Raw genomic sequence first — 27,398 nt, 5'->3', positions numbered from 1 at the left:
GGTGGCATTGCGCTGCGCCGTCGGGTTCTTGGAGTAAAACCGCCAGTGTTTCTTCAGGTCGGAAACAGGACGCGTCTTGGTAACCCTGCAAGACGTCCTTAACAGGGCGTTTCTCGGGGTTGAATGAGTAGAAGTTGAAGTTGCTACGCTTCACTTCTTCAGACACCAGGACGAAATCCTTTTTGCTCAGTGTAATCAGTTGCCCTGACGACTTACCGATAATAAAACAACATTCGAGGCCTTCCAGCAATTCGTCAGCCTCGTCCGCCAACGTGTACAAAACAAAAATTGGAGGTGGTCTACGTTCCGCTGGAGAGTTGTTTTTTTTTGACGTCGACACTTTTTTGCGTGCACATCCATCGTCGTCGTTGTCGCAGGGATCTGACACGCATACAGTTTCCTGAAGTCCCCACCAGAGGCGCTGTCAATATTGTTTACGTATGGTTTTTGAAAAGGTCGTATGAAATAAATACATGATTATATCTCAAATAATGTTTTCTGTTATTTTCTACCTCGGTTTTTACTTTTTTGCATATATATGCGAGTTAGTTACAAGCATTAGGTTTTTTTACATTTAACATTTATTAGATCAATAAAACAAAGTTCTACTTGGGCATTCAAGAAAAACAACACAACACACTGAATTGAACTAAAAACTGAATAGCTTCAGTTTCCTTGAAACAAAATAAAATTTGTTTGATATTTCCTGTGTGTGTGTGTGTGTGTGTGTGTGTGTGTGTGTGTGTGTGGTCCAATCCAATACCCGCTAACCGGTAGCGAAATTATGGGAAAGTATAGTTTGTATCAGACTTTGTATATGCCGATACAACTTATCTCAGTCCCGGGTATTAGGTGGTGATAGCCCTCGCGCTGCTTCCAACGACCCACTTCAGAATGACAGAGCTCCTTGCGGTCCAATTCCGAGGTCGCTGGGCATTGTTCGGCCCCGCCTAAACATAGAAGCAAGCATCTTAAGGAAACTCGATCTATATTTAGACTTCCAATCCCGTCAGGCAAATCAGGGATCAGCGCGTATTTAATATGAGAAGATAACATGTTTCAACACTACGGATCAATTCACTGCTAGAGTGTAAACCTTCTGATGGCCGACTGCTTAGCGTCCCAGACCACCAATCCAGAGGTGTGAGTTCGAATCCCACCTGATTCATTTTCGTTTTTGTTCATATTCAAAGTTCAAATTCCTGATTCCAAATTTCAAAGGTACCGGCCGGGATTTGATCTCTGAACCTTCTGCTTGTGAGGCAGAAGCCGTAACCATTAAGCCACGGAGCCGGTTGTTTGATATTTCCTGTGTGTTGTATAAAAATGAATTACGCTTTCAGAATACTAACTAAATTTCTGTCGAAAATGCTTTAAACTAGCTGTAACTGAACGCCAAAGTGCTAATATGCCAACAGTAGGTTCTCGATGGAATTATATGCTGTTCCCCTAGTTCAAATTTGAGATTAAACATAAATCTTTCTAAAGAAAAAAAAAACGGATTTTTTTTTATTTATGTAATTTATGTCCGATGCGTATACGACCTTTTCAAATGCCACGCGCTTAAAACTTGGTTCGATCTTGGTTCGATTTTGACTTCACTCGCTTTGTATGTGGATGACAGTCATGTCGTAGCCGTGCGTTGTCGTCGGTAGTGCTACCGTCGGTGTTGTTGTTTTCTTCGTCATCACTCAGCAACTGGAACCCGTTCCTGATGGGGATGTTGGCGGATGTTGATGTGCCACTGGTCGTGGCACCGGAAGTACCTGAACGGGTTCGCACTGGTGATCTCGGAACGTATCCGGGATGTAGATACTTTTTGTCGATTCTATCTGCGCTCACGCTCCCCTGCGCGATGGCGGCCGACACGGCGTTGATTTGTTTACCTTTTTGCACGCGGCCGGTAGACGAACTTCTCGGATTTTTCGAGGCCGCACTCGAACTGCCACGGCCACGGCCGGCCTTATGCTGGAGAAGCAAACTCGCGGGTAATCACAATCAATTACGGCGAAAAATCGAAAAATCGATGGAGCACTGAGCACTTGACTGCTGCTTGCTCTCGTGCGGACACGGAGGTGATTTTTTATTTTTTTTTTTATTTTACAAGTTTGAGAAATTCAGAATTTTTCAAATTATTTTTTTTTTCAGAATTGTACAAGTTGAGAGATTTCCTAATCACAAAAAAAAACATAATTACATAAGATTATAATATTCTAAATATTAAAATTAAAGAAAAGTGTTACCTAAAAATTTGAGAAGGCTAGAATGTTTGTATTTTAAAGTTTAAGAATTACAATTAAAGAATTTTATGATATTTGTATTTGTGATGTAATTTTTATCACAAAAAAAAAAAAAGATTTTTGAAAACATATGACTGTAAACCAGTATAATGCATTTCACAAACATTTTCCATCGAAATGTTAAACATGGCAAGTAAATCAAAATTATGTTTTCTTTGCATTAGTTAAGGGACATAAGCTTTGGAAAATATTTGCAATGGCCCAATTTCAAGCTTTTCTATGCGAGTGAGTCCATGTGTCAAAAACGTGCCAGGCAATAGGTAATACGATGGTAGGCAGAGACACTTAGACCGTAACTCCAAAGAGTCCTCGTACATGCAGCAGTGAGATCCGAACTCATATTGAAGCTGTAAATTGCGCCTGCCTTGGATTCCGGGAAACTCTGATGTTTGATAAAGCCACTGATTAGACCGGTTGTTTTCTTTTGATTCTACTGGCGGATCTGTTTTTCAACTTAAAATATTAGTGCCGACGAAAACACCTACTAAACAGGTGCTCAAACTATCCTTCTAATGTGCTCTAAAGTTGGTCCCTCGTACCTTTTGTGCCGTTCGATGGGTCTTCTCTGGTAGGGTGAGGGCTTCAAATTATATTTTAACCTAAACGAAATTATACACAAGTTGAGACATAGTTGACGCGGATTGAGATATCTACATGATTAGTTACGCCATTGCGAGAGAGAGAGAATTAGATATAACCAGCTTAAAGCGACAACTCCTCCGTCGAAGAGTTGATCTGGGTCGACTCGCTCTGCAGCGGCTGGTCCGTTCCCACCCCGCTGGGACAAATGTCCGTCAGGATTACCACTTCATACGGGCTGCAGTCGGACAGGTGCAAAAAGGAGCACAACCAGCCGTAGAAACCTTTTTCGACGTCGCTGATCTCGTTCAACCAGGCGGTGAAGTGAAGACTGATCTGCTTCAGCCCGGCGTACAAACCTAGGCCGAGGGTGCAAAACACGATCGCCAGCGGGTAGGCCAGTATCAGCAGCGGAGACATCAACAGTTTGTGAAAGTAGGACTTTTCTTCGTTGAAATAGGTGAACATGTTGTACCACGTGACGGTCCCAATGTAGAACGAGTAAATGCTGGTGGTCAGCGTGACGAATGGCAGACATACGAGCGATAGTAGCAGGACGTGAAGACCGGCCCGGAGGGTACACTGGCAGCAGCACTGCTTCTTTGTACGACAAACTTCCTCGTGCACGGCGAGAGCCTGCTTGTTGATCTGCTCCAACTCTTCGCGTGAAATGTTCAGCTGAACATCAACGGATTGTCCCTTTTTGCGACCACGCTTGATAGTTCCTAAAAAAAGATGATTAATGAGTATTTACGACAAGTCCCAGAAATCCTAAAATTACCCGTCAACGTGAGATAGTTATCCGGTGACATCGACCGTCTCGTATTATACCGATCCAAACTGTACTGGTCCATATCGCCGTTCAGCACGCTCGTTTCGCCCGACTCCAAATCTTCGTAGTTACATATGGCCGATGGCGTCCGCCTCCCATTGATCTCGTCCATATCCGTTCGAATGTTGACCCGCTTCTTGGACCGCTTGCCACTGCCGCCCGTGAGCAACTCGTGGGACTTGCTCGACCGTCTGTCCAGACTGCTCTCCGAGATGCTACTCGGCGTAACCGTCGAGCTGTCCTTGAGCGGATGAAACTGCTGCAGTTCGTTCAAATCGTCGTCCTCGTCCATCCCTTCCTGGCTGATGTGTTTCCGCGTGCTGTCGATCTCTATGATTTCCTCGCTGTTCCAGCGTTTGGTTTTGCGCACCGCGTCCGATTCCGGCGATAAATTCCAGTCTTTTTTGTTTCCCTGTTAGGAGGTGAAAGTAAGAGGATCAGTGCTTTGTTGTGGAACAATGTTTTATGATGCACATTTTATTATTTTATAAACTCAAATGAGAGGAAAGTGCTCTCAATCTTTTTGAATTAGTAAATTAAAAGTATAACAAAAAAATCAATTTTCCCTGTGCCCTATGAGCTGTGATCCATCGTTGTCTTATCGCACCAACATGGACACAAAACTCAAATTAAATTATGAAAGATTTTTTTGAAATGAGTCTATCTACCAACTCACACTCATTTTTGAACATGCGAAAAAACACATGTTTTTTTTAAACATTTGCAGCCCCAATGAGATGGAAATTTGGTGCCAAAGAGACTTTTATAAAAAAAAGTCTGCGATCAGCAGAGAAGCGAGTCAGACGTGCGTCCCTCACAAACCAAAAAGGTGCAAAAAATGCCTCACGGCAAGAAAAAGAGGCGGTTCTCACCAGCAGGATCGGCAGATCTGAAGAAGCTTAAGAATGCCGAAGCGCTACCTGCAAAGCCAGGCAGTTTGAGCAAGGACGCTCAAAAATTGTCTGGAAACCAGTTCGCTACCCTCCCTGTGGACGTGAGCGAGAAGGAAGAATTTGAACGACGGGAAAAGTTGCCACCCATTTTTGTGAAAACATCGTCATCAGATTCGGTGCGAAAGTGGCTGACCGGGTTTATCAAATCTGGTGCTTTACGAGCTTCCATTCGCTTGTGTGCTGATGGACTCAAAATTCTGCTACCTACCAGAAAGGATTACAACTACGTTCGGGATTTCCTGTACAACACAAAGATTGAATACTGCAGCCTTGACGATCCAGGTAAACGCCCCATGAAACAGGTCCTCCGAGGCCTGTACGACATGGATGTGAGTGTGCTGAAAGAAGAGCTCAAAACTCTGAAGTTGAACGTGATCGAAGTCTTCAAGATGACGACACACAACAAGGACATCAAGTATCGTGATCAACTGTACCTGGTTCATCTCGAGAAAGGATCGACAACGCCGTCTGAGCTGAAAGCAGTTCGGGCAATTTTCAACATCATCGTGACTTGGGAACGTTATCGTCCAGTGCACCGTAACGTGACACAATGTTCGAACAATGAAGGAACTGTTTCATCAAGAGTCGTTGTGCAACCTGCGGAGGTGAGCACAAAACACAAGCTTGCGAAACAATCAACGAGAACATCGAAGCGAAATGCTTCAATTGCGGCGGCGACCATTCGACCAAGAATCGAAGCTGCCCAAAACGTGCTGAGTTAGTGAAAATTCGGCAGCTAGCGACGACGAGGCACCAACCAAATCGTCGCAAAACACCACCAACTTTCACGGACGTGGATTTTCCTGCTTTGGCGTCACCTGGAGCGGGATCTGTTCGAGTGGTTCCAAATCTGCAGCCATTGCCGTTGAATCAGCGGCAAAAAGTTGCAGAGAATACATTTCCAGGCTTCAGTCAGCAACCGAGGGAAAACCAACCAGCATCAACGGATGAAGGCAGCAGTGACCTGTTTTCACCACAAGAACTTCTGAACATTTTCATCGAGATGACAACAACACTGCGTGGTTGCAAAACTCGTGCGGCACAAGTAAGAACGCTTGGAGGATTTATCTTAAAATACAGTTCGTAGTTTACTCGTTCTAATGATTTTGAATATTTTAATGAATTTGCTTTTTTAGTTTTAAGTTAGGATTGGTTGTTAAAGTGATTTTTTTTCTTTTTTTACCCAAATGTATTCGATTCAATGCAAAAATATAAAACAATTTGAAGTAAATAAATGAATGTGAACAGTAATAATAAAACGAAAAATACATCAAAAATGAAGTGCATTTAGCCATACCACTTAGAATGTAAATGAAATGTAATTATTATAAGAAATTTCAATAAATACATATTTAATTCAAAAAAAAAATAATAAAAAAAAAAATGGGACATGTCTTTTTAAGGGATATTTTATGAGCAATTCCAGCTCAAAATAGGAATTTTGTAGGTACTTTTTTCTCGACTCTCTCCGATTTCAATGAATCTTTGTAGACATGTTATCCTACGCTTATATAAGCTGTTTTTGTGTATATGGAGCCAGTTACACTCGAGAATGACAATTGAGAAGGGCGTAAGTGTTTTAAATATTTTTTGTATTTCGTAATTTAAATATTGCTTTATCTTGAAGCCGTTGCATCGTATCAAAAAGTGGTCAAACACAAACTTGTAGGAAATTTGACGGGCTTTCCGAAAAAAAAAACACTGAAAGAAAAATACACTCCACTTTCATGAGATTTTTTGATTTCTTTCGTTCAATTTTTTTGTGAAAATATCCTAAGATGTTACAAAAAAGGGCATAATATTGAATGTTTGGCCCTTTTGAAATGTTAGTCTTTATTTAAAATTTTTGAAAATATTTTTTTCGAAGAGATCGAAGAGAATTTTACGAATGTTTCATATTTTAACATTGTAAATCGAACCATTATTAGTTGAGATATCGACATAAGAAAATGGTGGGTTGTTTGGGTGAGACTTAAAAGTAAATCTTTCCCAGTTCCTGAAGGGAACACCCTTGAATAGTATAGGGGCCGGCATTTACAAAGCGGATTCAGTGGCAGTTTCATTCTCAACTTAATGTTAACATGTTAAGGTTAAGGTCGCCTCCCAAAGGTGTCGTGAAAAGGTCCAGTTTGTGACGATACACTACCTTCCCTTTAATAAGCAATCGAATCCAGAAGGGAAAAGATCACCAGTTGTGTTGGTCCGAGCCGGGATTTGAACCCCGATCTACCGCTTACGAGGCGGAAGCGTTACCACTGGGCTACGTAGCTCGGTCAAGGGTGAGACTTAGGAAATATAAATTTTCCTGTTTTTAAACACTTGCATGGCAACATTTTAGCAACTAAGGGTCGTATCAACAAAGTTCAAAAACGCAAAATATAGAGAATTTTCTCAGCTTTTCAAAAATATTTTTCCAAAGGTGGGCAAACATGTGCTTTATTTACAAAAAATTAAAACCTTCGACTATTTTCAAAAAAGTCACCTAAAATTGATTTTACATTGAAAAATTAAGTTGAAAAATTTTTGAGACCAACATTTCGATTTTTTTTAAAAAAATCAGTATTGATTAAAAAATTCATAACTCTGTCAAAGATTTTTTGCACAACCCAGAATTTTTTGAAAAGTTGGCATTTGATGTCCTCTAGAAAATATAAAAAAATAGAGTTTTTTTTTGCAAATAATGTTTTACTGACAAAAAGTTAAATAAAAAATCACCAATCATTTTTTACTGTGTATCATTTTTTTCAGTGTAGTCCATATCCATAGATCAAAAAATTCTTCAAAAGATACAGATTTTTGAATTTTCATACATCATTTTTGTATGGACAGCTGCCAAATTTGTATGGAAAATTATATGGACAAACTAATAATGCAAAATGGCTTCTTTGGGCATACCGAAGGCACCAAAAAAGTTTCAGTCGGATTAAAAAATACAAAAATTAAAATTCTAGAAAAGACAGATTTCGTAAAGAATTGCTCAAATATAAGCTTTTGGTATGATTTAATGGTATTTTACCATCTATTACTGGGCATCCAATGGCACATTTTGGTCTCTGTTATTTGCCTAAGTAATACCAAAATTTGGTATTCCTGTGTTATTTACTCGGGCAGTTGACAACACATGTTACCGTTTGCATTACAAAAAAAAAAACTTGACAAAAAAGTTTGATTCAAAATAGATCTACATATAAATTAGTCTTGTAAGTCAGTTCGGTTTCAAGGTTCGATCAATGAAGTTTCAGGGTACATGTACAAATTTGATTGAAAAACCAAAGAAGTATAATGGTCTTATATTTATGTGTTGATAAACTTTGTCAAAGAACACCATTTTTTATAAAAATACAAAGAAGCCAAATTAATCGTCCATGTCGAACGGGAGATGTTTGAAAGCGCATTGACTTCGAATCAAACTTATTTCCGCGATTCGTCTCAAGAGCACATGTTGCACTGCCGTTTATGTGTCTATGTTTACATGCTTCAAGCCAGACACACAAAGAAAATGCCACCCCCTGGCATGGCACGGCTTCGAAGGGTGGGTTCGGGTGGTCTGAGAGAGCTGCATAGACGTCAAAACAACCCCTAAAAACGGGCGCGGAATGCATGCGCATAAAAGCCGAAACGAGGGAAAAAGGACCAAAGCAAGAAAGCGGCTCCAGGAAGGAAAAAAAAGGGACCCACCCTGGAAAAGGCAGCGTGAATGAAATTTTCACACATTTTCCACTTTTCACAGCGAGTTTTTTACCTGTAAATGAACAATATGATCTACGTGATTGCCGATGGGCGTTTTCTTGCCGGCTTGGCGCTTCCTCGGCGGAATAAACACCGGATAGTCCTGGTGGTGGTGCTGCTGCTGTGGTGGCGATTGTGGTACCCTCGGGGACAATTGTGGCCGCACGAGCATTTCCCCGCTGTGGCCAACCATGGCACTAGTACTCCGTCACCAACCGTGGAAATTCACTGAAAACGGTGGAAAACTTTCTAGCCATTTAGTCTAAACTCTTTGCACAAAGAACCAACACATTGGAGGAAAAAAACGCGCCCGACAGTGAGGAAAAGCTAGACTGACATTGTGGAAATGCGAAAAGCTACTAAAGTCTAGTAGGGGATGAAGGAAGCATTAGGGGATGGATAGACGACATCTGTTCACGTGGGGGTGGAGAGTGGGACATTAGAGTATGGGACAGTATTTTTGGTATTGTGTAAGATGCGGGGCAGAATGGGCTGGGCCATCATAGAAAACAAGCTATTCCGGTCAATAAATCGTTGATTTGTGGTTAGATGTGGCTTAACTGACTACTTAAACAAATTTTCTTTTAAGTTTGATGACACTCCTACTAAAGTGGTGTTATGGCCTACTTTTCATCGCCAAGAAAAGAGTGTTGAAAAGTTCGCTAAGAAACTCATTTAAGTTGCAAAAAGTTTAACTTTTCATAACGTCGCCAAGCGAACAAAAAACAAAATACAGTTGTCAAATAGCAGTTAAACTTTTCGAGCCTTGAACACTTGTACCGAGTACATAAACATTTGTTGAAAAGCTCAAATTTTTTCGGCATTCGTCGTATTTATCCAATTCGACAGTCTTGAGCTGGAAAAATCTTCAGTTTGCAACTTGTTTCACAAATAACTATTTAAATTTATGAGACTCAACTGACTGTTTATTTTTTAACCAACGAATTTGTGTCGTAATTTTAGTATTTTTTTCAATTTGGGCACCTATGCTTATGCTTTGCTTATGCTTATGCTTAATTTTAGTATTTTTTTCAATTTTTTATACATACTAAGCTATTACAAATTTTATTTCAATTTTCTTACCTCTTCTCCCTCAAATTTTGCATCTATTTTTGATGTAAGGTTCGATTTTTTTTAAAGTCTTGAAGGCTCTTTAAATAAAATTTGCATCGACCTTATGTAAAATACGATGAATTTAAACGTCGTTTCCATATGGTGCTTTTATTTATTTAAAAAAATTAGAAAGCCCTAGATTGGGTCCTAAAATTAAGCCTTAATTTCTGATATTATTGTTCAAAGCGATAAAGCTTGTTTTTCTGAGTACGATGACTCTTTGTGTACGACCGCAAAGGATTTAAAATGGATTTTGAAATCAATTTAAAAAAATAACTTCGCGACCTAGGGGTCAGACAACTCCGTCAATAGGCTAACAATAGTTGGTTAACATGTTTATATTTAGTCAATATATTAACGTGGCCTTACTTTCTATTTTGGAACCTTGATCCAACCCCATAGAAATTTGACAGTTCTCAAAACCGACGAAATGATAGACTTAATCGGTCCCTACAGAATCGACCTACAACTAGACTGATTAAATCGGTTTTCGTATTGTTTACAAAGTGGACTTAGAGAAAATTTTGGTGGCAACTTGTTTTTTATATTATTTTATTAAGAGAGCAGTTATTTTGGGTATGTTTTATATAAAGTAGAACATTTATTGCTCTAGTTTAAGCAGTAAGTGGAGTTTATAGTAATCATGAAAGATTGCTGTTTATTTTAGAAATTTTCATAATTTTGTAGGTGTTTCAATACAAAGCCAGGTTACAAAGGTTTTCATCATGATCCGGAAGATGGCCCATGCGGCCAAATAGCTTATGATGACACCACTGGTTCCTGCTACAGCTTTCCGGATTGCCGGAACATCAATCTTTGTTCGAGGGAGCGAAGAGATTTGAGGTTAGTTTTTTAGATTTATTGCAAAAACTTCCGGGGGCTACACATTGTGTAAATATGTATTGGAAGAGCCTGCGCATGTGAACTTGGCAGTAGGCTCATTCCGGTTGATCCGGCTGGCCGGATTCATCCACAAGGCCTTTTAAATGCATCGATTAATCAAGCGATTTCGTCGGTTGCAGTCGGCCGATTTAGTCAACCGATTAGTCGGTCGATCCCTGTGTTAAGCTCCCATAAGAGTCGGTGAAACAAACGACCGATTAGTCGGTAGATTTAGTCGGTAGATTCAACAGACTGAAACCGACTAAATCGTTGAGAACGTCGGCTCAAATTTCTATGGGGAAGATCGTTGTCAGGTTGAAATGTCAAAATAAACGTAAACACAACACAAGCACCAGACACCTGAATCAACGGAAATTTTTACCATCCGCGCAGCTCGAGCACAACCTGGAATGTTCTAGCGGTGCTGGTTTGCCGTAAAATGCAAACTCTTGCGTATGATGCCCTGGAGATCATGGAGGTTCATCACAAAGTCTACGTCACGAATCTGCACCTCTGTAATGAACATCCTACTGGACGGTGCCATCAAGTTCTACCGCGGTGGCAACATCAACCTCTCGATCTTCCGGAAAGACTTCTCGCTCGCGACCAGTTGGATTCGTTGGCCAAGCTGAAGAATGCCCTCGAGCGGGACTTGTATGGGCTGGAGATCATCAAGAAGTAGACGAAGGCCGCCGCCGTGGCCGTCAAGGGTTTGAGTTGGGCTCTTGATTCTGGCCGTCAGCTGCGCGTGTTCCGGCACGCCAAGTTCGATCACGATATGCGTCTGAGAAACGCCGGGCACTACAATTGAGGGCACAGACGCGGAAGAGGAGAAAGTTGAGCTTGAGTGGTTATGGTTAATGACACCGGACCGGAGATCCAACCGAGGAACCCGTTCAAATCCTGCCTCCTTTTTTGCAAGCTGTAGCGAAGGTGCTCCTTTTGCTTGCTGCTCTGAAACTTTCTCCCGTTTTAACTACGTTTAACTCGGTCTTAAGAGCAGATTGTTAGATGCGGTACGAGTTCTCTGTTCCGATGGCTGGATTTGACCCAACTTTGGAATAAGCATGCAGGTGTTGTCAAAATGCGGTTGATGTTTTTGTCTGTCATCTGTCAAACCAAGGTGTCCAAATGCAGGTCGAAAAGTTTTTTGTCAATATATTGACCAATCCAATCGAGCTGTCAAATCTGCAACATGGAGTTAAACTTTTTGTGAAGTTGCTGTGAAGTTTACCACGGCGCTTCGAAAAGTTTAACTCCATGTTGCACGCACACATTCTCACTTTTAATTTCTGGATAGACAAATCCAGCGAAAGCTCAACGCTGCTTTTTGATGGTGAGAGATTTGACAGCTCCCATACTAAATGTCTCGGTTTTCATACTTTTTGTTAATTTTCTTTTAAAATAAAATACTTAACATATGAAAACTATATATTTTTGGTGCCCAAAATTCCTGCTGAATCGAATGGTGTACTTATCTCAATTGCAAATTTTTCGAACAGTTTTTATTTTAAAAATATTCTAGAAACATTTTGTGCACCTAATCAATCAATACTTTTATCATAAAAAATCATTTTATTGCTTAAAAATTGAGTTTTCCTGAGCTCCCATGTTCAAATACATGGAAGCTGTCATTTCTAACACCATTGGCCACCTAGCGGCCATTTCAAACTGGATACGTCTATAGATCAACAACAACGTCAGTATATTTACGAATAGTTAATTTTTTTACTCTGTCCAACCCCTAGTTCGCGACCCTTCTTGACAGAAAAGTTCCTACTTGACAGCTCGTTTTATGGGTTGATCAATCGAATAAAAAATGTCTTGCCAAATAAGCGTGTCAAATACACATTTGTCTCAAATCCATTTAATATGAATAAAAATGGGTGCTTCATTTTGGGTAACTTTCTTCACACGTGCACTCTACGCAAAACAAAACAACCAGTTTGACATTTCTCGCTCTGTCACTTTTCGAAATCACGCGAGGAGCTGCTGCTGTCACTTTCCGATGTGGTTGTGTAACGAAACGACATGTACCTGCGCCGTATTTAAAAACAATTTTGCACCAAATAATGCAATCATCATTGCGAAAATCCAAGTGAAAAGTTAAATATTGCACTGCGGAAATGGCCAAATACATCGCTCAAATAATCGTGCTAGGAACGCAGATCGTCGGCCGAGCGTTTGCCCGCGCCTTGAAGCAGGAAATTGCCGCATCTCAGGAGGCGGCCAAACGAGCTGGCGGTGGCCAGCAGGGACAGAACCGGGTAGCGGCCAACCTCAAAGCCGGTGAGTTTTTGCTAGCTCTGGAATGTCGAATGGACTAATAAATTGACTTTCCAACGCAGGAATGACACTGGAGGAGGCCCAGCAGATTTTAAACGTGACCAAACTCGATCCACAAGAGATCCAGAAAAGCTACGAACATCTGTTCATGGTGAATGACAAAGCAAAGGGAGGTTCGTTCTATTTGCAATCGAAAGTGTTTCGAGCTAAGGAACGGATAGATCAGGAATTTAAGCAAAACAAACCGCCGGAAAAGCCCCAGGACAACGCAGGCTCCGCGGAAGGTCATCCCGAACGGAAGTAAACGATTTAATGTTCTTGTCGTAAGCTTATATTTAGAGTCAGTTTAAAATAAATCGTTTCCAGAAAAACATTCCCTCAACTTAACTTTATCACTCGTCTTCTTCTTCGCTCTCTTCCAATGAAAATGATTTGAGCAGCGTGCTGTGCTGGACGTTCAAATCCAGTTCCTGTTTGTTGATCTGTTCGGAAGTTACGGCGGCGTCCAGTTTCATTTGACTCATGCTCGTGCTCGTCGTGGCCAAGTCTTGGCCCAGTTCCCTCGATTTGAGTTGCAGCTCCTCGACCTGTTTGAAATTTGCAAGCATTAAAAGATTCTAATATTACGGAGATCGAATGCATACTAGCAGCTGGTTGAGATGGTTGTTGATTTTGTCAATCATGGATTTTAGCTTAGTTTCGGTGGCTTTCAGTTGCCTTTGCTCCTTCATCAATGAACTGATTTCGTTTTTAGATACACGACAGAAGTTTTCTTCCATTTTTCGGAAAAGTAAAGCAGTTGATGAACACAGCTAAAAGGGTAAATATTTTTTTGGCGTATTTGTTTTTGTTTAGTCATACACGTTAAAGAGATGTTGTCTACATTTTTTTCTACACTCGCTTCTGAATCACCTACTTAAAATTGAGTAGCTCAGTCAAAATTAGTAAGTCCTTGGTTATACACACTTGAATTTAGTTTTTAACTTTTATAAAAAACTCATCAAAATTAATAATGACGTTGAAATCTATAAATACCACGGTGCTCAAAATACCGTTATTATGAAAAAAAATATGCACTCCGAGATTTTGGGGTCTATCGATTCCTTACACCATAGCACATCTCTGTGCAAAAAATAAAAACATTCCCTGATGTAGTTTTCGAGATACAGCCCTTTTAAGATGTTACATCCGATTTTTAATAAGAAAACCAAAACAATCAATACAATTTCAGCACTTTAAAGAATATGCAGTTCGAGATAAAGGTGTTTTTTGCTTCATATGACTGTCAAGTATCTTTGGGCCAAGTTTCAGAAGGTTTGCTGATGTAGTTCTCGAGATACAGCCATTTTAAAATGTTATTTCCGATTTTTTCAAAGAAAATCCATGAAATCAATTTAATTTCAGCATTTTAAAGAACATGCATTTCGAGATAATGATGTTTTTTGCTTCATATGACTGTCAAGTATCTCTGGGCCAAGTTTCAGAAGGTTTGCTGATGTAGTTCTCGAGATACAGCCATTTTAAAATGTTATTTCCGATTTTTTCAAAGAAAATCCATGAAATCAATTTAATTTCAGCATTTTAAAGAATATGCATTTCGAGATAATGATGTTTTTTGCTTCATATGACTGTCAAGTATCTCTGGGCCAAGTTTCAGAAGGTTTGCTGATGTAGTTCTCGAGATACAGCCATTTTAAAATGTTATTTCCGATTTTTTCAAAGAAAATCCATGAAATCAATTAAATTTCAGCATTTTAAAGAATATGCATTTCGAGATGATGATATTTTTTGCTTCATATGACTGTCAAGCATCGCTGGGCCAAGTTTCAGAAGGTTTGCTGATGTAGTTCTCGAAATACAGCCATTTTAAAATGTTATTTCCGATTTTTTCAAAGAAAATCCATGAAATCAATTTAATTTCAGCATTTTAAAGAATATGCATTTCGAGATAATGATATTTTTTGCTTCATATGACTGTCAAGCATCGCTGGGCCAAGTTTCAGAAGGTTTGCTGGTGTAGTTCTCGAAATACAGCCATTTTAAAATGTTATTTCCGATTTTTTCAAAGAAAATCTATAACATCAATACAATTTCAGCATTTGTAAAAATATGCAATCCGAGATAATGATGAATTTTGCTTCATATGACTGTCAAGCATCTCTGGGCCAAGTTTCAGAAGGTTTGCTGATGTTGTTTTTGAGGAACAGCCGAATTAATTTGCTATTTATGACTTTTAACACCGATTAAATAGATTTTCTTTGAAAAAGTCGGAAATAACATTTTAAAATGGCTGTATCTCGAGAACTACATCAACAAACCTTCTGAAACTTGGCCCAGAGATACTTGACAGTCATATGAAGCAAAAAACATCATTATCTCGAAATGCATATTCTTTAAAGTGCTGAAATTGTATTGATTTCATGGATTTTCTTTGAAAAAATCGGAAATAACATTTTAAAATGGCTGTATCTCGAGAACTACATCAGCAATCCTTCTGAAACTTGGCTCAGAGATACTTGACAGTCATATGAAGCAAAAAACATCATTATCTTGAAATGCATATTCTTTAAAATGCTGAAATTAAATTGTTTTCATGGATTTTCTTTGAAAAAATCGGAAATAACATTTTAAAATGGCTGTATCTCGAGAACTACATCAGCAAACCTTCTGAAACTTGTCCCAGAGATACTTGACAGTCATATGAAGCAAAAAACATCATTATCTCGAAATGCATATTCTTTAAAGTGCTGAATTTGTATTAATTGTTTTGGTTTTCTTATCAAAAATCGGATGTAACATCTTAAAAGGGCTGTATCTCGAAAACTACATCAGCGAATGTTTTTATTTTTTGCACAGAGATGCGCTATGGTGTAAGGAATCGATAGACCCCAAAATCTCGGAGTGCATATTTTTTTTCATAGTAACGGTATTTTAAGCACCGTGAATACCCTATTCACGAAGAACTAGACATTATATCTGGAGTTTTTTTTTTGAAAGGTCCAATAAACCAAATTTTCAGTTTTTGCTTTTTGGGTGTTTTTTGATACCCCTGACTCAAGGCGGTTTCAAAAACACCCAAAAAGCAAAAACTGGAAATTTGGTTTATTGGACCTTTTTTTAAAAAAAAAAAAAAACTCCAGATATTATGGCCCCGCTTCGCAACACTCCGTTCTTGCGCGTTCCTATTCGCCTTCGCCGCCCTGTACGAGAGTATGGCACGGAGCGACGGGGTCGAATACTCATATTTATTTACACAAAGAATTTGATAGCGTCCGCCGCGGGATTCGAACCCGCGACCTCTGGATTGAGAGTCCAGTGCGCGGTCCGATTAATCCACACGGGCGGGTAATGATATGATGAATGATTTGGGCTTAAAATACTGTGTTAATCAAAAAATGAGACCTTTTCTGAAATATATTAGTTTTTGATGTGGTTTGATATGTTTAAGGAAATAACTTTAACTTTTCAACTTTATTACTCATTTCTTTTGATAGGGTGAAAACCTTCAATCTTTTTGGCTCATCGGCAAGGTCTGATAAAAAACCCATCCAACAATAGTTCGCATGGAAGATTCTGACAATATTTCTACCGCAATATCTGAGATCCGGCCTCTAAAAATTGTATAAATAACACTTAAGTGCTCGTAACTTATGATCGGGTTGTCAGATATTCAATGTTTTGGCCTCGTTGGAAAGGACTTTTCAATACCTTTCTAAATAAAAAACCACCCTTTTTACAATAGAGTTATCTACGTGCGCATGTATTGCGTGTACGTACACGAAAAAGATTGAGGTTAAATTTTGTACCAGCCAGCAAAACAAATGGTGTGCTAGTGTGCGTGAGATCGGCCTTAGATAACTCTATATTCTGAAATGTAGTCAAGGTGGTTTTTTAGCATAACTTTTGAAGTACTCAACTAAACATGCTGATTTTAAATAGAGACGGATCGAATGAGACAAAAACGGTCAAAATCCGTAAAATCAATCCGCAGATAACCGAGTGACAATTTTTTGTCCATCCACCTACACACATCCACACAGACATTTGCTCAAAATTTTATTCTGAGTCGATAAGTATACGTCAAGGTGGGTCTAGATGGTCAAATTAAGAAGTTCATTTTTCGAGTGATTTTATAGCCTTTCCTCAGTAAGGTGAAGAAGGCAAAAAGGAACATAGAAAACTATTGACAAAAATTTTACCGAATGTGATCACTGACAAAACATAAATTTACGTCATGATTCGAATTCCCGGACGCTTCGAAACCCGGACACTTCAACTTGTTTTATCAATTATTTGGATATAAGTTCGCATCATGAATGTCAAAACTGTGTTATTTGATGAATTCTAACATCAACTTTCATTTAAAGTTTGTTTGAATGCTGTAGTTTAAATAAAATTAAATAAAATAAACTTATAAGTTTACCAAAAATGCGAAACATTTCAACGGAAATATTTCATAGGCGTCCGAAGCACCGGGAAGGCAAAGTAGAAATTTATGGTTTTGATTTCCTTGAATTCTAGCAAATTTTTATATAAACTATCGATTGGTTTGATGTTAACAGCTTATTTGAGACCTAAAGAATGGCATTGACTAACATTTCAGTCCATATTTGTGCGATTCATAAGCAAAATCGAGTGTCTGGAATTCGAAGCAAAAGTGTCTGGATTTCGAATCAGCTTTTAACATTGTCCGGGATTCGAAGCACAACAAGTCATTTTAATTTTCAAATTCTGATGAAAAATTGTTAGAAAAGACATATTTTGCATGCATTCTCTTTAAACTGACTGTTTATATTAAATGATATTTCTACATTCCCCCCCCCCCCCAAAACAGCATTTTTTTATGAAGTTGGAAGTCTATTCAACTGGAAACAATCTAAATTGCATTATTCTGCATTAATAATCATACTTAGCATGTGAGGGCGCGTTCAAAATAATTTTGAATGAAATTCCAATGAACAGCACCACGAAAACGTAGTGGCGTAAAATGCGTAAAATACATGTTAAAGCACTTTTTCATACAAATGTTTCAACAAAAAGAAGAAGAAAGAGAGATATTTTGCGTTATGACAAGTTCTTATACGGGGATATCTCTAAAAATTACCTGCAAAAATACACTGTTTTAAATAAATACAATTTATTTGATCTAAAAATTATATAAATAAAAATATACAATGCTTTTTTCATCAAAATAAACTATAGAAATTATACGTTAAAGTTAGTATACAGTTGTAAAATGTTACAAAACGTTTCATAAAATATTGACCTCTTTAAATAATGTTATTAACAAGTTTCTGTGCAACGCTTTTTGGCAGTATTATACTTAAAAATGAATTTTCGGAAAACAATTTTGCTACAATTCTTTTAGCCGTATAATAGAGAGTTACATGAAGTAAAGATTCGAGAGCCGATGCTAGCAGAATCCAGGATTCGTGTGCTCGATGACGCATCGTTTGCAGTACTTTTTGACCGCCCGGTAGCCCTCGATCGAGATTTGGCAGTCCTGGATGTTGAGCTGCTGCAGCCCCCGGCAGTAGTACGCGATGGTCTGGATGCCGCGGTCCGTAATCATATCACAATTTCGCAAGCTAAGCTTCTTCAGATTGGGACAGCTTTCGGCGAGCGCGCGCAGGCCGGCATCGCTGACGTCACACTTGCCGATGTCGAGGGCCCGCAACCGGGGACAGGACCGGGCGAGCACGTTGATCGAATCGTCGCTGACCGCCTCGCAGCCTCGGGCGTTCAGATAGCGCATTTTGTAGCAGCGCCGTGCGATCACCTTGAGGCCGGCGTCCGATACCTGGTCACACTTGGCCACCGAGAGATAGCGCAGCGTTGCACCCAGCTTGGCCAGCTCGTACAGGCCAAAGTCCGTGATGCTGGTGCAGTCCGATACGCTCAGCTCGCGTAAAGCTATGCAAAAGTTTGGGATAAACTTGAGGCCAGCATCTGGAAAAAGGAGAGTTTGAAATGTACTATGGTCAACTGGTTGAGATGGCGAGTTGGCTTACCACTAATTTGAATGCATCGTCGCAGGTACAGATACACCAGCAGTGGACAATTCCTGGCGATTATCTTGAGTCCCGAGTCTGAAATCGAAGCGCAGTCCGTGAGGTCCAGATATTGCAGAAGTAACCGTCGCGGAGGTTCCAGCCCCGGATTGACGTTGATGCACGTGATTTGGGCACAACCTGTAAGTTGAAAACAGCCTAAGCATTCTTTCTTCAATTGTTATTTTTTCGATAAGTATTACCAGTTATGTCGAGATGTTGAAGATTTGTACACTTTGTAACCAAATCGAACAGGGCCTGGTTCGTGACGGTCACGCTGTTCTGCACCTGCAGATGAGTAATTTCCGGACACCGCCGCGATAGCAGCTGGAGACCTTTGTCCGTTAGCCGACAACCGTCGTTCAGCAGCACCCGCTCCACGCCAGGACATGCACCGTTTCGCGTTTGGCCGCAAAGCCGCCTCAGGATTGTTTTGATGGCTCGATCGCCGCTATTGTTTTCCCCTAAGAAAAAGAAATCAAGTAATTACAAATCAGAATCATCAATCTCTATAACTTCAACGTTACCCTTGATCTTGATGACCTTCCACAGGGTCGGACTCCAGATGACCGACTCGAAGCGTTTGCAGACGCGAGCGATATTGCACAGTTCACAGCTATCGAGCCACTCGAAGATCTTGACCATCAGCTCGTCGGACAGCCGATCAAACAGTGGTCCCGCCCGGAACATGGCACCACCGCTGCCATTGAGCAGATCACCGCCGCCGTTGAGCCCATGCTGGCCGTTGCTGCTGCCGCCATTTAAACTGGTCGCGCCGTTGATCGTGGACGTACTGCTGCTGCTTGGAACGGCCGTGTTCCACGAGGCCGGAATGGATGACTGCTGTTGGCCCGAGGGCGACGGAGACACCAGCGTGTGGTAGCCCTGGTCCAGGCTTGGCGAGAAGCGACCGTACCGGCTGAGACCGTCGCCAAAGTGTTGCGATTTGGAGAGGTGGATCCTGAAAGGAGTAAGATGTCATATTAAATTTTTGGACTTTAGTTATCAAGTTAGTTCTCTAACTTTTGGTAAAATAGTAATTTATGCAACATATCCTGATTTTGCAGTATTTCCAACGTGGTTTATGGATGGTCACAAAAAAGTTTTTTTTTTATCATGTACCGTCAGTGGGGGTGACTATGGGTCAAAAAACGAAACACCTCTCGAAATTTCTTAATAACAAAAACAATTTAAATAACATCGAAAACTTTTAACGTAGATTTGTTCTTAGATAGTTTACTAACATTTTCCCAAAATATGGTCGATTTTGATGAACACTACCTTAAATGCCAATTGTTTGAAAATTGACCCAATCTCACCCCTTAGAGGGGTGACATTGGGTCAAATGAAACTAAAATGATGCTGAAATACAAAGATATGGTAAAAAAAGTCATCCAACAGCGTTTCTTGTTCGAGGGAATCGTATTGACACGCTACAATGTTTGAAGTGGAGATTTTCAAACACTTGGGTAGTTTTCGAGCAATTCTAACAAAAATATTAGAAAAATGATTTTTCGAGAGGTCATTTTTGGCCAAAAACGTACCCCAACTTTAGACATCTGCCAAAATAACAGGATATGTTCTAGGAACGAATTTTTTTCAGCGAAGTCATCTTAAGATGTCCCCTACACAACCCTTTTAACAGAATTCAGTTTCATTGAAAAGAATCTGAGAAATGGTAAAATCCGTAAAAAATCACTTTGACCCAATCTCACCCCCCAGACCCAATGTCACCCCCACTGACGGTAGCATTAACATAAAACTTAACACAACAAAACAATTTTATACTATTTATACTTTTGGGATTTAGTAAATAAAAAAGTTGCATTTTGCTTTAATTTCATCGCCAAGAATAACAGAACTGAGAAGTACATTTAGCATCCATTTGAGTGCTGAAAACTTCAACATTTGAGCACTTGCATGGAAAAGTCGTAAATTCATCTTGACGATCAACAACATTCAAGCGGGGAAAAAAAAGAAGAAGAAAATCTCAGTCGAAATGTATACGTAAAGTTCTGTCTAGGTCTGTTCTAGTCTAGTTCTGTTTAATTAAGAAGTTAACTTTTCGAGTGATTTTATAGCCTATCCTCAGTAAGGCGACACTATTTTTCAGTTAATGATAACTTACCTCCCATCGACGAAATCTGTTGCGTTCACCTTCATCTGCTGGGCGAGCCGGGTGTTTCTCCCGTGGTACGCCACCGCCGCCGGCGAGCCCCGTATCCGGTCGATGAGGTACCGATCGGACCCGCTCGTCTCCGGACTGGACGCCCGCCGCAGCAGGTTCGGCGAGCTGGAATCCAGACAGTCGTTGTGGCTGGAGGACGCCTTGGACGAGTTGTGCGAGTTCAGGGCCGCAACGCCGGCCGCCGAGTGGCAAAAGTTGTAGATCGCGTCGATGTTCTCGTTCTCCAGGTAGTACCGCTCGGTGTTGTTGCTACTGCTGGACTGATTCCGCGTTAGACTGGACGGCGTGGTGGCGTTCCGTCGGATGGCACCTTGAATGTAGAGCGAGTCCATTTTCTCTTCGAGGAAGTACCGGTCCGCCTCGGAGAGAGACGCCAGGGGTTGACCGTCAGGTTGGTAGCCCCGCTGGATGTCCATCATGACCGGTGAGAGCCGCTGGTGGTGCTGGTAGCTGTTGGTTAGGAGCGTATCGATCGGGGTGTACGTGCGGGGTCGCAGTGGCCGGTAGTCACCACGCCGGTTAACCGCTGGCGGGGGCGGTTGATGGAGATAGGATGCACTCTGGTCGATCGACGAGGATGAGCTCCTCGACAGAATAGCGCCATTTTCGATTGTTTTATCACTTTTGCACCCATTACTGCTGCCAACGGTCACGAGACTCGTTTCGGCGGTGTAAATGTCCGGGTCGATGCCGAGGATCGGTGACTTGCGGGACATTTGGTACGCCTGGGGATCGAGTGGGCTGGAACTCAGCGGATGATGGTACTGGAGGGCATCCATCGATGGCGTGTTCCGGCCGAGGGACGCTAGGGGGCACTCGACTGGCGCACCCCGGCGCTGTGGGTGCGACATCTTGAGTGGAGTGGTGGATTATCTGTAAAAGTTGCGAGAGAATAATAGAACATTAGCTCAATTAGGGATCTATTGAACCATCTCGTACTCGTATCGTCCGACAACTGTTTCCCGTGGGTGTTACAAGTGCACAATAATCCTGACGGCATGTTCCAACCATCAGGTAGCAATTATTCGATCATATACCGATTATTAATGAGCATGAATCGCGACGAAATACAGTAACCCTGCCCCCTCGGATTCCACCGATCTTGGGGCAGCACCCATTCGTCAGTCATCCAGCCATGATCTTTTCGTTGGATCTACGTTCTCGCGCAAGCACGGTCGCAAAACATCAGATTTGATAGATATTGGTCTTTTTGCATGCTGCAGAGCTCCTCATCGTGCTGTACATCATCGCGCTCTATAACGCCTAGAGTTATGGTAAATTCCAGCACTTGATAAATTATGCGTATCAAGGCTAATAAAATACATTAATCAATGCACCCGGGCAGGGCTGGGACTGTCCCAGAGGGAGATTGAAATCAGCCGTGGTCTTAACCATCGGATTGCAAGAAGAAATCACCGTTTCGATACGACGATCTGGCCAGGATTAACGCGTCCAGGGTGGTAGCAAGAAGTTGCTTGCGCCGGCATGGTCACATCAATCAGATTTGGATCCGATGCAAGGGAACGAACGGTATCGCATGTTTTATCAAACCAGATTTATTCGTTTGGGCATCCAGCGTGCTTTGGCCGAGAGTTTGCGCCAAGTGTTCGATTGTTTTGATTGGTTGGTCCCCTGTACACCATGGGTCATTCTCCGCCAACTCACACAGCAGTTGCCCCGATTTGCGTGAAACTTTGCTCTATTTTGGTTCCTGATCACGAATCCGATGTCCATTTTTTGATATTTTGATATTTTTTACTAAGACACGTTATTCAGTGATTTGTAGCTCGCAACCGTGAAGAGATAGTAATTTGGTGTCAAAGGGACTTTTGTGTAAAATGTGTAATCGTGCGTCTAGCCCGATTTGATGGCGTACTCAAAATTCCGAAAAAAACGTATTTTTTATCAAAAAGAGTTAAAAAAAAGTTTTAAAATCGCTGCCATTTCCCGTTACTCAATTGTCAAAAATCGTGAGACATGTCATTTTTTGGGAAATTCAATGTACTTTTCGAATCTGAAATAACCCAGAAGAGTCATTTTTTTCATTTAGAACAAAATTTTTCATTTTAAAATTACGTGTTTTTCTAACTTTGCAGGGATACATTTTAGAGTGTAACAATGTTCTACAAAGTTGTAGAGCAGACAAAAACAAAAATTTTGTTATATAAACATAAGGGGTTCACATGTAACTATGGGGTTTCAGGCGGCCATAAATCGAAAAACCGACATACTCTAATTATTTTTTTGGTACTTTTTTTCGAAAATAAACAATCTAACTAAGAAAAATCCGGAGTTTGAAAGTTGTAGGTTCAAAATTCACTGAATTGCAGACCTTCAAAGGCAAAAATGGTAAGAAAAAACATGTTTTTTGACAAAAAAATAATTATTTTTCATAGTTGTACTGTGTAGCTGTTTATGTATTTTTTCCTGCATCATTATATATATTCAGAAAGGTAATTGATTCAACTATTCAATAACATTTCACAAAACACACTTTTACAGGCCAAAAAATATAATAAAAATCAAAAAAGATGGATTTTTATTCAAAATTTAGTTTTTTTCAACTTTGTTAATGGAGTACTTTTTTTGTGTGCATTTGTGCGATCTGAAAATTTTGCAGCTTAAAATTTGAACCATCTCCTAACTTGTCTCCAAATTTCAAAGTGCACTTATGTGCACTTTTTGAGTTATGCCATTTTGAACATTTTGATTCATGCAAGGAAATTAATGATTTCGCGTATACGCTTGGTTAAAATCACATTATTTACCTGCGGATGCAGAAATGACGTACCCCTGCTGTGTATGTTTTGAAATTGATTTGATATTCATGACTTTGTTGGTACTTAGGTACGTTTAATAAAATTAGAAATTCCTATTCTAAGTATTTTACAGAAACGTTTCGTCGTATATTTATATCAGTTCGTTGTTGTGTTGTTTTGAAAGTATGGATAATAATACCGTAGTGTCCCTGTACGATATAACGAAGCAGAAGCACTATTCTGAAAACGTGAGAACTGCTTTCGAGTATATTTGTAAGCATTACAACATTGCAGAACCATCACATGATCAACTCAGGGAAAAACCACAGAGGAAAAACTACGCATGCTGTTCTGTAGCTTCAAAACGAGGTATACAAAAGCCCATAGAAGAAGTACATATTTTAAGTAATCTAACGACAATCGGTCACGTAGTGATTTTGATTTAGAAGAATTTATCGTGGAAAACGTGAATTTTGCAAGTGGATCAACCAAAAACGTGGACGAGAATCCATACAATGTTCCATAAAATAAACCGTCTAAAATTCTAAAACACCGCAAAAATTAAATTTTAGTTGGAGGGGGGGGGTCTTCAAAGAGAGGTGGATTTTAACTCAAGAAAAAGGGGAGGGAGATGGAACGTAAATCAGAAACTTTAACATAGCATAAACCGCCATTCCGTGCATCAAATAGACAGAGCAAGAATATTAAAATTCACCACTTTAATGCATGTGGCCTCAAATATATGAAAAAATCGAAAATTAAACTCTTTTTTTTTGGAAAATATCAAAATTCATTTTTTTCATTATACTAAGTACAAACAACACAAAAAAGTCACAAAAAAGCAAAAAAATATTTTTGGCCGCTCGCTTATATGGAAATACCCCATAGTGCATTTATTCTTCACGAGTTATCAGAATTTTACAAAAAAAGTTTTTGAAAAAGTAATGATCTTGACCATTTTTAACCAGTTTATCGAATTTTTAACCCCTAAAACTCAATCGTGTGCTTTTGAAAGTATTTTTTCGGAAAGTTCAGCTAATTTAGCATAAGAATGACCCCTTGGAGGCCTCCGATCTCTAACAAATCTACAGTAAGGATGATTAGCTCCCACTACTCACTAGAGCAGTTCTCTACGGAATCGGTCTTTTTTCTTTAATTTTAATTTTTGTATTTTATAGCACGCCAGCTTGTCGAACTTCCCGATGGTAAGTGAGATGGCTTAAGCGCCACTCCTGAGGGAGACCATCCACCTGTTTTCAGTTTGCCCAGCTATTGAGACCTCCAGAGGGGGTTCAGTTTATCCCGGAACGGGGGAAAGGAAGTTCACTGACGGCAGTAAAACAAAGCGAAAACATTACCGAACAATTACCCAATGAGAAAATCCAAGAAAAGATATCCACTTGAAGAAGACTCAGAACTTCCCGCAGTTACTCATCACCCTTGGCCCTTCCAGTTTCCCAGTTTGTCCGAGAGCCGGGAAAGACGCAATGGTTGCCCGGTGGGAGAAAGGAGCCCAACCTCTCCAGTAAAAAAAATAGAATAAAATAGAAAAATAGAGTAAAACTACATTTATTTACGATCGCGAACTAATCATGAGTTTATTTTTGGACCATCCTAAGGATCAGTCCGTAGCTAGAGTTTGGTTGGTGTCTAGACTAAGGTCGACATTGGTGGTGGTGTTGGGTATTTATTTTACAGAAGTGTGTGGTACATTTGTGTTGGTGTTTGAACGTTCATTCATTGTTTTGTGCACATTTTCGGTTTTTGCCGGCGGTCCTCCCCTCTTCCTATCCCTGTTAGCCTGGTATCTGTCGTGTGTTTCGGGTTTCTACTTTGTGCTTATGTTTTGCGCTCTATGTTGGTGTATGCGTTTAAGTCAAGGGGTGCTCAGACGGGACGGTTTTTGGGCATGTCAAAGGACGTGTAATCGGCCTCGCACCTGGGGGCTTTAGGTTGCGGGCAAGTGGGCCATGGACTTATCACTTTAATCAAACATGCGTTCTACTCACGTCCCTTTTGAGTGCGTTGATCACGTGGCCGCCGAACTCGACGGTTTGCTGCTGCGGATGTTACCTGGTGCTCTGGTCGCGGTGGTTTCACCTACCGGATCTCGAACGCCGCCAGCGAATGCTGAAACGACTACTCCCTGCTGCTGTTGCTGTTGATGCTGCTGCTGCTCAACGTGGTTTCACGCCGAACCCTATCGTGGCCGCCACTCGAAGGCGGGCCGCTGCTCGGACCTCCGCGAGGTCGCGCTGATACTGACGCACGTGCTCGGTTGATGTTGCGCGTGGCCGATGCGGTTGACGCAGACGGTTGACGGTTGCTGTCGTCCTTCTCCGGCGGAAGCCGGTCAGTTCCGGAACCACGTGTGGTGACGGACGCGGTTCGTCCGGCGTAGCGTTGCCGGGCCTGGGCTGGTGATGTCCTGGGTCGATCCAGGGGCGTTTCGCAGCGTGACGGCGAGTGGATTGGGCCTGTAGCGTGGCCTACACTTGGGGAAAGAACGCACTGAGCACTGGCACATGGAGGTAGCACAATACCTTACCGAAACACCTGTTTTTCCAACGCGAGCACACTACTGCCGCCACACGAAAACGGCCCTAAGCTTCTAGCTATCTAAACACAGGGAAAGGGAGCGTTCTTTTATTACGTAACGCGAAAAATCGGACTTTTAGACCCCCTCCCCCCCCCCTCGTAACAAAATTTCCATACAAATTTTAAAAATTATGTATGGAGCGTAACACGGCCTCCGACCCCCCCTCCCCCCCTACTGCGTTACGTAATAAAAGAACGCTCCCAAAGGACACAAACTTCAACTTAAAACAACCCAAAGACAAACTCACGAATCAAATTACCTAACTAGAAAGATCACGACGCGCACTAGAAAAAAGGACACCTGTAGCCTCCTTCGCAGAACTGGATAAAGTGAGCCGCTGGGGTTTCAAGTCAGAACGCCGCGGTGTGGAGAAAGCCTGAGCCCGGAAATCGCTTAACTCCTCGCGAAGAGAAATTGAGCGATTTAACTCAAATTCCAATCCATCTCATACCTTCGGCGTAGGACAATCGTTCGGAAACCCCTCGCCCGTTTCACCCCGAACAGCTAGTTCGTCTTCCTGAAACCGCGAGTTTGCGAATTCCCCTCGGAAGATCTTAGCAGGTTGAACTCCCGAATCCGGTTGATGACCCCACCTCAAGGCAGTGTTTATGCCACTCGGCCACCAAGATGATCGACAAGCTGTAGTGTATCTCTGGAGAACGTTGGATCTCATTTAAATTCAAATCTGAGAAACTGTATGTCAGTTTCTCATTGCCTACCTCGTGGCGTTATTAAATTAGATTCTATTGAGAAACGCCAAGTGCAGTTCCTCTTTAAATATTATTTTATGTTTGTTCATTTATGTACCCGTTACATCATTCCCCACTAGTACGAAAATTTGTTTGGCGTTAACATGGAGATGTAAAACGACCAAACAAATTTTCGTAGGTCGAACAGAATTGCTACTGATGATCGAGTTTCTCTTCGGGGTCATATACGTTCATCACTGACAAGTTAACTCACTAACAAGTTAGGTCATTGCTAACAGTCAGCTCCGTCTCACTTTCCAGATCAAACAACTTCACAGTGTAAGCGACGATGTTGTAAGTCTGCTACTAACCATCAATGACGAAAGTCTCCGGTCTCCAGCGAATTACTAATCAAATCATCAATAACAAAAATTCAGCC

At 40.9% G+C, this 27,398-nt stretch overlaps 4 protein-coding genes across 4 annotated transcripts in view; 1 reads left to right on the top strand and 3 right to left on the bottom strand.

Annotated features, from left to right (window-relative positions):
• Positions 1-2,119: 2,119 nt before the first annotated feature.
• LOC6033841 lies at positions 2,120-8,786 on the bottom strand. The gene is made up of 3 exons (XM_001844182.2): positions 8,407-8,786; positions 3,661-4,123; positions 2,120-3,604 (listed from the first exon to the last, which is right to left on the bottom strand). Exons 1-3 carry the CDS (start codon positions 8,584-8,586, stop codon positions 3,003-3,005), a joined length of 1,245 nt encoding a protein of 414 aa, XP_001844234.1. The 5' UTR covers positions 8,587-8,786; the 3' UTR covers positions 2,120-3,002.
• A 3,577-nt stretch (positions 8,787-12,363) lies between these two features.
• Positions 12,364-13,045, top strand: LOC6033842 (mitochondrial import inner membrane translocase subunit tim16). The gene is made up of 2 exons (XM_001844183.2): positions 12,364-12,677; positions 12,737-13,045. Exons 1-2 carry the CDS (start codon positions 12,515-12,517, stop codon positions 12,976-12,978), a joined length of 405 nt encoding a protein of 134 aa, XP_001844235.1. The 5' UTR covers positions 12,364-12,514; the 3' UTR covers positions 12,979-13,045.
• LOC6033843 lies at positions 12,988-13,525 on the bottom strand. Its single transcript, XM_001844184.2, has 2 exons — positions 13,319-13,525; positions 12,988-13,261 (listed from the first exon to the last, which is right to left on the bottom strand). The coding sequence occupies exons 1-2, from the start codon at positions 13,451-13,453 to the stop codon at positions 13,067-13,069; spliced, it is 330 nt and encodes a 109-aa protein (XP_001844236.2). The 5' UTR covers positions 13,454-13,525; the 3' UTR covers positions 12,988-13,066.
• A 4,328-nt stretch (positions 13,526-17,853) lies between these two features.
• LOC6033844 (F-box/LRR-repeat protein 7) overlaps positions 17,854-27,398 on the bottom strand; it is a 125,942-nt gene continuing 116,397 nt past the window's right edge. Inside the window, exons 3-7 of the mRNA XM_038259500.1 lie at positions 20,853-21,785; positions 19,252-19,685; positions 18,928-19,188; positions 18,686-18,865; positions 17,854-18,623 (exon numbers count right to left, since the gene is read on the bottom strand). Of these exons, the coding sequence (XP_038115428.1) occupies positions 18,088-18,623; positions 18,686-18,865; positions 18,928-19,188; positions 19,252-19,685; positions 20,853-21,763 (2,322 nt within the window). The 5' untranslated portion in view covers positions 21,764-21,785 and the 3' untranslated portion in view covers positions 17,854-18,087. The remainder of the gene's footprint in view (positions 18,624-18,685; positions 18,866-18,927; positions 19,189-19,251; positions 19,686-20,852; positions 21,786-27,398) is intronic.

Source organism: Culex quinquefasciatus, chromosome 3 (assembly GCF_015732765.1).
Source record: "Culex quinquefasciatus strain JHB chromosome 3, VPISU_Cqui_1.0_pri_paternal, whole genome shotgun sequence".
Classification (NCBI taxonomy): Eukaryota; Metazoa; Arthropoda; class Insecta; order Diptera; family Culicidae; genus Culex; species Culex quinquefasciatus.
Note: the sequence above shows the minus strand (reverse complement) of the source record. Positions and strands in the feature narration are given on the sequence as shown.

What these genes read in the sequence shown, in the direction of transcription:
- LOC6033842 (XM_001844183.2), top strand. Translation starts at nt 12,515, where the DNA reads ATGGCCAAATACATCGCTCAAATAATCGTGCTAGGAACGCAGATCGTC. An exon ending in AGCGGCCAACCTCAAAGCCG is followed by an intron (nt 12,678 to 12,736) that starts GTGAGTTTTTGC and finishes TTTCCAACGCAG; the next exon opens with GAATGACACTGGAGGAGGCC.
- LOC6033843 (XM_001844184.2), bottom strand. Translation starts at nt 13,453, where the DNA reads ATGGAAGAAAACTTCTGTCGTGTATCTAAAAACGAAATCAGTTCATTG. An exon ending in ACCATCTCAACCAGCTGCTA is followed by an intron (nt 13,262 to 13,318) that starts GTATGCATTCGA and finishes AATTTCAAACAG; the next exon opens with GTCGAGGAGCTGCAACTCAA.
- LOC6033841 (XM_001844182.2), bottom strand. Translation starts at nt 8,586, where the DNA reads ATGGTTGGCCACAGCGGGGAAATGCTCGTGCGGCCACAATTGTCCCCG. An exon ending in ATCATATTGTTCATTTACAG is followed by an intron (nt 4,124 to 8,406) that starts GTAAAAAACTCG and finishes ACCTCCTAACAG; the next exon opens with GGAAACAAAAAAGACTGGAA. An exon ending in TAACTATCTCACGTTGACGG is followed by an intron (nt 3,605 to 3,660) that starts GTAATTTTAGGA and finishes ATCTTTTTTTAG; the next exon opens with GAACTATCAAGCGTGGTCGC.